Below are 11612 nucleotides of genomic sequence, written 5' to 3' on the forward strand. Positions count from 1 at the left end.
ATTTTAAATGTAATTAGCAAACACAAACATTCACGTATGTAACGCACGGTTACGCTGCTTTTAACTCCACCTCGCGAGAAAATGCGAGGTTTCGAGTCTCGCGCGCTTAAGCTTTTCCTGTTGGATTGTAAAATGGCGCTCTGTTGTTACAAGTGTTCCGATTTAATTTGACAAGGATTTTCTACGCGGTTTTTATGTTAGAGACTTTGCGTGTACTTCATAATGTAACTTATGTGCAAGTGAGCTACATGTTGAGCAGGAGCGTTCATTCATTTACAAGTTCAGATCGTTTGTGTTAGACAAGTTGCTTGCTGCAGACTGGCTGCTAGCATTATTAGCTAACATTGTCCGTGCAGATTTTCATCCAAATATAAGCTCATTAACAAGGAAAATGGGCTACTTAAAACTCATAGAGATAGAAAACTTCAAGTCGTACAAGGGACGACAAATCATCGGACCCTTTCACAAATTTACGGCAATTATCGGACCCAATGGATCGGGTATGTTATGATGGAGAGCTAAGGCAAAATGTAAACTGTTTGCTACCATTGGCTAACGGTAAACACGGTGTCATCTCGTTGTGCTGTTTCTTCTTGTAGCAGTTAGGCATGGTTTATTGTAACACACTTTACTAACATTGGAGCGTGTATTTTGTAATACGGGTACTAAATATTTTTGCACTTCATTATTGTTGTAGTTATCTGTTTAACAGCTTGTCGGCTGGCATGTTAGTGCATTAGGGAACACTCTAATGCACTTTAGTTTTGTGAATGTTACTAAAACGCTGAGATTTACAAAAAGTTGTGAAATATTTGTTTTATTGTGAGTATGACAGTATTTCCTGGACAAATTGCATATTTTGCTTAATCAGAAAACAATGCAGCTTTATTTTGGGTTGAGATGATAATTCTTCTGTACATTTTACTTTTGTATTTCTTGGGACTTTCTAGGTGTGTTACACATTTAATAATAAGCACAATAAACCGTTTATAAAATATAAAGCTTCTGGGGCTTTTATGTCATTACTTGTCCTATAAACTACTCCCCACCAGTACTATGTAGAAATCTTTCCAAACAAATGCATTTTTTTGGATAGCCTCAGATACAAGCAAGGTCTGACAAAAATGGCAGCTATGAAAGATTTTAACTTTGTGATGCATTAATATGAAAGAAAACAAAAGAAGCAAAAGGAAATCCATTTAGGGTGTGGAAGCAGAACTTACAATTTCAATGCATTTCATTGCAGGTAAATCCAACCTCATGGATGCCATCAGCTTTGTGTTGGCAGAAAAGACGAGTAACCTGCGTGTCAAGACTTTGAAGGATCTAATCCATGGAGCTCCTGTGGGGAAGCCAGCTGCCAACAGAGCATTTGTCAGCATGGTGTACCAAGAGGATAACGGAGAGGAACGTTCCTTCACACGGGTCATTATTGGTAAGAAGTCGTTATCTACAAATTGAGAAGACATACTGTCTGTTGGAATTATTTATAGTAAAGAAACAGCTTTTTGTCATTACATATCTTTCTGTTTTAACAACATGACAAATATTGTCTAGTTAACCAGTTCTAATTCTGATAAGAACAACATGTGTGTTGTTCCTACCATGTTTGCTTTGTAACTAAAGAGCACGGTTTGTCTTAGGGGCCTCATCCGAGTACCGCATAAACAATAAAGTGGTTGGGCTACCTGAATACAGCGAGGAGCTGGAAAAACTTGGGATTCTGATCAAAGCCAGAAACTTTCTTGTCTTTCAGGTAAGTGTTTAGTGAATCTCTTCCTTCACAGTATTTCAGTAGCAAACCATTTGTATAAAGCTAACATACTTTTGGTATTACTTGATTATAAGCGAATTAGATTAAGTGTTTCCATCCCTGGCTAACACCATATTTATATGGTGCGGTAATATTTTTGTCTTTCATTCTTTGGACAACTGCTTTTATTCACCTGAGTTTTTTGTTTTGTTTTATTACACAAAAGGGAGCGGTGGAGTCCATTGCCATGAAGAACCCCAAAGAGCGAACGGCGCTGTTTGAGGAGATCTCACGTTCCGGGGAGTTGGCACAAGAGTATGACCGCCGGAAGAAGGAGATGGTGAAAGCAGAAGAAGACACACAGTTCAATTATCACCGCAAGAAAAACATTGCTGCAGAGCGCAAAGAAGCCAAGCAGGAGAAAGAGGAGGTAAGCGCTTTGAAATAAAATGAGATGAATGGACTCAAATTTGTTCAAAATTTTATATTTTAATATCTCAACTTTAGACCAGGTCTACAATTTGCTCTTGGCATAAAGACATATGCACATTATTTTTATTCTATGTTCCTGATTGGGTAAGGTTTTAGAGATAAAACTCTGTTTTTTTTAAATGATAAAATTAAATATTGTATTTTACCTCTCCTAATTGTAATGAATGGCTTTTATTCTGACTAATTTTGTCTGCCCAGTCTTGTCAGGGACATTGGAAAGTAATTATCTTAAATAGAGATACACCACTCAAACAGCTGACTAGAGGTCAAAATGGGTCTGTTTTCCTTTGCTTTTCACTGATCAGGGTTGAACTGGTCAAATTTAGAAAATTAAATGCATAAAATGTAATAACTTCAGCTATTTTCAATCTGACTTTTTTGAGTTGAGTAAAAATCAAATGAATGTCTTAATTTTCTGTTGGATTCAGAACTACTTCTAAGGACTTACAGCAGATTTTTCTTTTATGTGTTAAATAAAGTGCTGCGAGAAAAAATGTGAATAAATCTGCATATGATTAATCAAAAAATGTTTCTACTAGGGAAAGCCTGATTGGCATATTTCATTCCTTCCAAGACCACCTTTGTTATTGCAAACCAAATCTAAATGTGCCATAAAGTTCAACCTAAATAAGTTCTAAAAACAAAAATTGATTGCAAAGCTAATCACATTATTTTCTCTCTTGTTCTTGATGTCCTTGTCAGGCTGAGCGATACCAACGCCTTAAAGACGAGGTAGCCAGAGCCAGTGTACAGTTACAGCTCTTCAAGTTGTACCACAATGAGGTCGAGATCGAGAAACTGAACAAAGAGCTCGGCCAGCGGAATAAAGAAATTGATAAGGACCGTAAAAAGATGGACCACGTTGAAGAGGAGCTGAAGGACAAGAAGAAAGAGTTGGGCAGGCTGATGAGGGAGCAGCAGACCATCGAGAAAGAAATCAAGTATGTCCTCATGTGGTTCTGGTAGCCTCCTGGGTGTGCATGCTTGGATCCTGACCCCTAAAATTTTCAGTGCAAAATAATTATTTTCATTCTATTTGCAGAGAAAAAGACTCTGAGCTGAATCAAAAGAGGCCTCAGTATATCAAGGCCAAAGAGAACACGGCACATAAAATCAAAAAGCTCGAAGCTGCGAAAAAATCTCATCAGAACGCCCAGAAGATGTACAAGAAGCGCAAAGCTGACATGGATGAGCTGGATAAGGAGATGAGAGCGGTGGAGTTGGCCAAGCAGGAGTTTGAGGAAAGAATGGAGGAGGAGGCTCAGAGCCAGGGCCAGGACCTCACACTGGAGGAAAACCAGGTCCGACTTGATTTAAAGCGTTCCTTAGTAGCTTTCCTTAGTCCTTTTATTCAATAAAACTTCAGTCAAACCAGTAGATGCCATTAGCAAATGAAAAGTTTGTTCACATTCGTTTTATAGCATTTGAAGCAGATTAAATACATGTAATACAAAAATGATTTCTGCCCTTCCATCTTATTTAATCGCCTCATTCTTAAAATAAATTTGCACATGTTTTCTAAAGTTATTGATCTCATTATTTTCTTTCAGGAAAAAAAGAATTGGCTTGACTCTCTTTTCCTCCTTCCCCCTAGGTGAAGCAGTACCATCGCCTGAAGGAGGAGGCCAGTAAGCGTGCTGCCACTCTGGCCCAGGAACTGGAGAAGTTCAACCGGGACCAGAAGGCTGACCAGGACCGCCTTGATTTGGAGGAGAGGAAGAAAGTGGAGACAGAGGTAAAAAAAAAAAAGTGACAACAGCTTTTTTTAATCTCAGATAAAAAAAGATTTGCATAGGAACTAATGCAACTCTGCAAATGTCTCCTTATTTCTCAGGCCAAAATCAAGCAGAAGATTCGTGAAATAGAAGAAAACCAGAAGCGTATTGAGAAGCTAGAGGACTACATCGCCACCAGCAGGTAAGTCGCTGGTATATTTGCTCTCTCTCAGCAGATTCCTGCGGTTCATTGAGCTGTTAGTATGATTTATTTTACTCCTTCACTCACACATTTCTATATTGCTAAACTTCAGACAGTCACTTGATGAGCAGAAGCGCATGGAGGAGGAGTTGACAGAGGAAGTAGAGATGGCCAAGAGGAGGATTGATGAAATAAACATGGAGCTTAATCAGGTAACTAAAACAGAAAAGACAGAGCAGTGTTGGCTTTACTCGTTGAACATATTCACATTTTTAATCTTCTGTATTTTTTTTTGAAGTTTTGTTTTGATCTTTTTTCTTTTGGTTGACTACAGGCTTCCTTTAGCTTAACTGTAGAAAACTGCTTTCTTCTCTGTACATCTAAGAATCTTGCATCAAAAAGTAAAAGTGGATCATTACGCCAGTGTGTACTGCCTGTTTCTCACTGGTGTCTTTAAATGTTTTGGGTCTCGGCCAATTTAGGCTGATTTGAAATACTGTTGATTTTTCATTGGGATGGGCAAAATGTTGCTTCTTTCTGAGGTATAATATTTTGTACAATATGTGAGTGCTTATTTCATATTTTTTCTAAAAGATGTTTTATATAAATGTGTTTGTATACAAATATCTGTCTGATCTGATACTTTTTGTTGTTTTTTTAGCTTTAACCTAAATTAATCCAAAATTTGAAATCAAAGAAAAAAGCAGTAATTTTCATTTAGAACAAGCACATGCTAGCAGCAGGCACAATTGAGATATTTCTTCAAACTCTCATGATGCAGCTTTTAAGTTGAGGACTATCGATCTGGCAGTAGAGGAGGGAAATAGAGTCGTTGCACGTAAGCTTGGCGTGAACGAATCCATAGTTCGGCGTTGGAGACGGAGGCTGCGTTCTTAAAAAATCCAGCAGATTTATTAAGGACGAGAGCGGTGGAGATATCAGCTGCTTCTAGTCTGGTGCGGCTTATATATGAACATTTCCAGTTTTTAAAAAAAACTTTGTAGATGCGGCTTATAGTGAGATGTGCTCTATAGTCTGGAAAATACGGTAATTAAAAATGAGTAAAACTATACACAAGTTCTCCTTAATGTAGCAGATTTTATTTTGTTGTTTTTATTATTTTTTAAAACTTTGTCAGTTGCAATTCATTAAAACAACCTATGTACAAAATTATATGGATAGCCACACCAGTGGTGCGTTTTCCCAAAGTCCCATATGTAACCGGAGGAGTAAAAGTAGAAATATTTTCAGCTCCACAGAATAGAGCACAGCTTTTTTTGTGTGTGTGCAAGTAACCACAACAAAACTCCACTTCTCCCATCCATCCATCCATCCATTTTCTGTTCACCCTTTGTCCCTAATGGGGTCGGGAGGGTTGCTGGTGCCCATCTCCAGCTACGTTCCAGGCGGGAGGCGGGGTGCACCCTGGACAGGTCGCCAGTCTGTCGCAGGGCAACACAAAGACATACAGGACAAACAACCATTCACACACACACACACACACACCCCTAGGGAGAATTTAGATATACCAATTAACCTAACAGTCATGTTTTTGGACTGTGGGAGGAAGCCGGAGTACCCGGAGAGAACCCACGCATGCACAGGGAGAACATGCAAACTCCATGCAGAAAGACCCCGGCCGGGAATCGAACCCAGGACCTTCTTGCTGCAAGGCAACAGTGCTACCAACTGCGCCACTGTGCAGCCCCTCCACTTCTCCCATTTAATAAATATTTTGTGTGGTCTGGATTGACATGAAAAGCGAGACGGGATGGGACTGACCACTTCCATTTGCTTCAGGTGATGGAGCAGCTGGGAGATGCCAGGATCGACAGACAGGAGAACAGTCGACAGCAGCGCAAGGCAGAAATCATGGAGAGCATCAAGAGACTTTACCCCGGATCTGTGGTAAGTTACTAATGTACAAAATCAACCCATGTAAACATGTGTCCAGTTTTGGATAACATATTTGAATAAAACCACCTGCTGTTGTGTTTTCAGTACGGCCGCCTGATCGACCTGTGCCAGCCCACTCAGAAGAAATATCAGATTGCTGTTACTAAAGTGTTGGGCAAGAACATGGACGCCATCATTGTCGACTCAGAGAAAACCGGCCGAGACTGCATTCAGTACATCAAGGAGCAGAGAGGAGAGCCTGAGACCTTCCTTCCTCTTGACTATCTTGAGGTGAATATTACACTACAGATCACACCTCAAGGAAAAAGTAATTAGAATGGAAAGTACTGAAAATAAAGATTTTATTTTGGACTAGAAATAAGTACATTTTCAAAGATTTAGAACAGAGATCTCTAGTCCTCACTGACACTGTCCTGCGACTTTTAGATGTCTCCCTGTTCCAACACACCTGAATCAATGGGTTGAATTATCTCTTCAGCATATTTTCAGGTTCGTCTGAGTGCTGATGATGAGCTGTTAGTATGATTCAGGTGTGTAGAACAGGGGGCATCTAAAAGTTTCAGGACAGTAGCCCTTGAAAACTGGAGTTGGAAAACGCTGATTTAGCAGCAATTTTGGGGGTAATTATCATTCATATTGATCACCTAATGAGCAGAAAACCTTTTTTCCGTTAAGGTCAAACCAACAGATGAAAAGCTGAGAGAGCTGCGCGGGGCCAAGCTGGTGATCGATGTGATCCGCTACGAGCCGCCACACATCAAAAAAGCCCTCCAGTACGCTTGCGGCAACGCTCTGGTTTGTGAGAATGTCGAGGACGCACGAAGGATCGCTTTCGGAGGGCCTTACAGACACAAGGTGATTAACCTGGTTTGGGATGAGAAAACTGTTGATATTTTAAGATGTTAGTTTGCTGATGTGTCTTTATTATCCTGTGTCCAGACTGTAGCCCTGGATGGCACGTTGTTCCAGAAGTCAGGAGTCATCTCCGGAGGAGCCAGCGACCTGAAGGCCAAGGCCAGACGCTGGGACGAGAAGGCGGTGGACAAACTAAAGGAGAAGAAGGAAAAACTTACAGAGGAGCTAAAGGTAACCAACTCAGAAGAAGTCAAGAATTTGATTGCCTATTTAGTTCATTTATATCTTGCGGTTTGTTTTAGCGTAAATCACTTTTGGATTTTCTTTGCAGGAGCAAATGAAGGCAAAGAGGAAGGAGGCAGAACTGCGTCAGGTGCAGTCTCAGGCACACGGCCTGCAGATGAGACTCAAATACTCCCAGAGCGACCTGGAGCAAACCAAAACCAGGCACCTCTCCCTCAACATGCAGGTACGCCCCGAGCCGCTTGTTTTGTCTTTTGGGATTTTTGAGTAGTGATTGTTGGTTTTAAAGTGTTTTGTTTTGTTTGTTTGTTTGATTTCTTGTTTGCAGGAGAAATCTAAACTTGAGAGTGAACTTGCGAATTTTGGCCCTCGCATCAATGACATCAAGAGGATTATCCAGTCCCGTGAGCGAGAGATCACTGACCTCCGAGACCGCATGAACCTAGTGAGACTGACTGAACGCACAGCCCGCTTAAAACCGGCTTTACATACGATTCTCTGTGGTTTTAACGGCTGAGTTTGTCTTGTAGGTGGAGGACGAGGTGTTTGTTGAATTCTGTAAGGAGATCGGAGTGAGAAACATCCGAGAATTTGAGGAGGAGAAAGTGAAGAGGCAGAATGAAATCGCAAAGAAGCGGTCAGTATAGAGTTTAAGTCACTTCTCTGGTAGCAAAACATTTTTTTGACTCTTGTCATTTAATTTCAGTCTTGAGTTTGAGACCCAGAAGACCCGTCTGGGAATCCAGGTGGACTATGAGAAGAACCAGCTGAAGGAGGACCAGGAGAAAGTCATGATGTGGGAGCAAACTGTTAAGAAAGATGAGGCTGAGATAGAGCGCCTTAAGAAGGTCCAAAAATATATTCAAAGTCAGCATTAATGGTTTAATATTTAGCTTGAAATCAAGACGAATGTGATCGGTGGTTTTACTTAGGAGGAGCACAGACACATGAAAATCATTGATGAGACGATGGCCCAGCTGCAGGACCTGAAGAACCAACATCTCACCAAGAAATCTGAAGTCAACGATAAAAACCACGAAATGGAGGAGATTCGCAAAAAACTGGGAGGCGCTAACAAGTCAGTGCTGACTAAAACCAAGATTAAATAAAATGTTTTAGTGTGTATTTTCTAAATCTATTTGGCCTGTTTGTTGCCTTCCAGAGAGCTGACCCAGCTCCAGAAGGAGGTCACCGCTATCGAGACCAAACTGGAGCAGAAGCGCAGTGACCGCCACAACCTGCTGCAGGCCTGCAAGATGCAGGACATCAGGCTGCCGCTTCGCTCTGGAACCATGGACGATATCAGCCAGGGAGAAGTACGAGGACATGGCAAAGATGTTTGCTTTTATGCACCGGCTTTTTTTTAATCAGGACTTGAAATGAAATTGAAGTTATTTCTTGCTGTTGTAGGGGAGCTCCCAGACAGATGACTCCAGCAGTCAGAGGACGTCCAGCAGCGTTCTGGCTAAAGAAGCTCTAATAGAAATCGACTACAGCAACTTGTCTGAAGATCTGAAGGTAGATGCTCCAAATAATTCAAGAGATTCATCTTTTCAAACCATAAGAACTTCCTGTATTTTATATTAAAGCAGTTCCCACTCTGGAAAAAAATGTTGCATAGACTTCTCAGGGTAAATCACTTTTATCTGCTAAGCTTTTAGAAGCTTACTACTTTTCAAACCATAGTGTAGAGCTGTTTTTTTTAATTTTTTATAAAAGACATGTAATATTTCAGTTATTAAAATAAAAAAATAAACCAATTGCACCTCTGTAATTTCCTATAGGATGCATTGTCAGAAGAGGAGATAAAAGCGGAGACAAACACACTGCAGCAGCGTCTGAACGAGCAGCAGAGCATCCTGCAGAGGATCAGCGCTCCCAACATGAAGGCCATGGAAAAACTGGAGAGCGTCAGGGACAAGTTCCAGGAGACCAGTGATGGTGAGAGGACATGATCATCGTTGACGAAGTGGAGACAAGACCAGAGGAAGAGATTCCTAGAATGGTCTAAAATGAACTCTTTCTGATGATTTTACCTTTCTGATTTCAGAGTTTGAGGCCGCTCGTAAGAGAGCCAAAAAGGCAAAGCAAGCCTTCGAGCAGATCAAGAAAGAGAGGTTTGATCGTTTTAATACCTGCTTCGACTCTGTGGCCACCAACATCGATGAGATCTACAAAGCTCTGTCACGCAACAGCAGCGCCCAGGTGTGTTTTAGCTTTTACTGGAGCAAAATCAATGCAGTAAAGATTCTATTATTGATCAGTCACATTTACTGTTGTAGAGTACGAGACAAACCAGCTCTTAACTTCCTGCTGGTTGATTATCTTTCTTAATAGGACAACAATATTTAATGCCACTCATTGTCCTGCACAAAAAAAAAATTATTTTGGCTGGTGACTAGTTAGTCTGAGATCTGAACCACTCTTGGTGTTTTGCAGGCTTTTCTGGGTCCAGAAAACCCAGAGGAACCGTATCTGGATGGTATCAATTATAACTGTGTGGCGCCAGGGAAAAGGTTCAGACCCATGGATAACCTGTCTGGAGGAGAGAAGACGGTTGCTGCCCTGGCTCTGCTTTTTGCTATCCACAGGTCTGACAAAAAAGCAACACAAGCGGACGTTTTAATCTTTATTAAATAACAAGCATGGTGAATCCTGCTTGGTGTGTTTGTGATATTTAAATATTTTTGGTACCTGGATGAAAGTAGATTTCTGTCCACGTCTTTAACATCTCTTCTGCGTCCTTGCAGCTACAAACCGGCGCCGTTCTTCGTCCTAGATGAGATTGATGCCGCTCTGGACAACACTAATATTGGCAAAGTGCGTTCAGATTTCACTGTCACAGACTTTTCATCAGTGATGCTTGTGATTAAAATATATATATATCTATTCTTTCTTCTCAAGGTGGCCAATTACATCAAAGACCAGTCAGTACAAAACTTCCAAGCTATTGTCATTTCTCTGAAGGAGGAGTTCTACACCAAGGCTGACTCTCTTATAGGCGTTTATCCAGAGGTAGGTTTCCCTTTTCACTGACCATCAAACATTACAACACTGACACTTTGTAGATATGATATATGATAAAACCCCCAAAACATTAAGCTTTGACATTGTGACTCGCTTTGATATGTTTCTCTAACATTTAGCATTGTAACTTGAACTGGACCATATTAGGATGACATGCGATTATTTCTTTCAACAATAACAGTAAAAGTTGTGATACATAAATGTTTTGTAAATGGTGATTTTTTTAGATTTATTTTGCTGTTCAAAAAAACCCCCAAATAAATCAGATAATCAGAAGTGACTGGGAACATTAAAATGGCTTAATTTCATAAATAGTCACACACAATTAGATGCCGTGATATAAAACAAATGCTAATTGTAATTTGCAACAACAGGATGTCCAGCCTCATCAGGTTTCTGCTGAGCATTTTTGCCCTCCATAGAGTTTTTATTTAACAAGTTGGCAGTACTGAAATAAAGAAACCGTTTATTTTTAGAGTATCTATGACATTTAAGTGATTACTTGAAGAAATTAAAGCGATTCTTGTTCTCTATTTCACAGCAAGGAGATTGTGTTATCAGCAAAGTTCTCACCTTTGACCTGTCGCAGTATCCTGATGCCAACCCGAATCCAAATGAGTAACAAGAGCCTGTTCAGTACTGTTCTATATAGTTACAGATCATGTATTCAGTAAGTCTTCAGTTTTCTGTTTTTCTTTTGTTGTATTTTTTTTATATAGTTTAGTCATTCATGAAACCTTTTCTTGCTGGGATGTGTTTTTTGTAGTAAAACCTAAGATTTCTGTACATTTAATGGAAACAACCCTCTCTGAATTTGACCATTATTGTTCATTATTGTAGTGAATTATGATAAAGTAAAAGGAGACTCAAAGCTTTTTAGTGAACTGTAGGATTTATACTAACCAGTTAATGAAAAGCCTTTAAAATAAGCAAGTTCCTTTTTTATACCGCTTATGGCTCTCAGTTTGTTTGCTTAAAGCCTTTGCCTGCCCTCTGTGTGCTTAAAAGCAAATTACATTTTATATGTGCAACTTTTTTTAAAAGCTCAATCAGGAGTGTTTAGTTGTGTGGTGGACGGATTCCCTGTGTGATAACTAAATAAAGCAGTAAAAATGGCTGCAGCTTAAAGTGCTATAGGAAGATTTCAAAGCTTTTTGAAACCTGACTTAATATTATTATGTCAAAAGTACCTAATAAGTTGGAGTGTCACCTGAAACCACTTCAGCATGAATAAGATGATTATGTCTGTTTGGTTGGCTTTGCTTTAATAAATCTAAAGTGAAATCATGTGCATTCATCTTTGTACGTATTAATGTGCTGTTAACAATCAGCTGCCGTTCTGTTTTAAACTCGGGCTTTGTTTTCAGTTTAAGAAGAAGACATTTTAACACCTCTTCTCCAGAGACGG

The 11612-nt window shown here is 40.0% G+C and overlaps 1 protein-coding gene across 1 annotated transcript; it reads left to right on the forward strand.

The window, feature by feature from the left end:
• The first annotated feature begins 101 nt into the window (after positions 1 to 101).
• Positions 102 to 11493, forward strand: smc1a (structural maintenance of chromosomes 1A). Its single transcript, XM_028024073.1, has 26 exons — positions 102 to 500; positions 1247 to 1435; positions 1644 to 1756; positions 1980 to 2183; positions 2948 to 3186; positions 3288 to 3546; positions 3840 to 3980; positions 4080 to 4162; positions 4275 to 4374; positions 5963 to 6070; positions 6164 to 6349; positions 6755 to 6934; positions 7019 to 7165; positions 7266 to 7403; positions 7506 to 7622; positions 7708 to 7814; positions 7884 to 8025; positions 8110 to 8255; positions 8340 to 8493; positions 8588 to 8695; positions 8962 to 9118; positions 9228 to 9382; positions 9617 to 9768; positions 9928 to 9997; positions 10082 to 10192; positions 10746 to 11493. Exons 1-26 carry the CDS (start codon positions 392 to 394, stop codon positions 10824 to 10826), a joined length of 3696 nt encoding a protein of 1231 aa, XP_027879874.1. The 5' UTR covers positions 102 to 391; the 3' UTR covers positions 10827 to 11493.
• The last annotated feature ends 119 nt before the right edge of the window (positions 11494 to 11612 follow it).

This window comes from Xiphophorus couchianus, chromosome 1 (genome assembly GCF_001444195.1).
Source record: "Xiphophorus couchianus chromosome 1, X_couchianus-1.0, whole genome shotgun sequence".
NCBI classification, from domain to species: domain Eukaryota; kingdom Metazoa; phylum Chordata; class Actinopteri; order Cyprinodontiformes; family Poeciliidae; genus Xiphophorus; species Xiphophorus couchianus.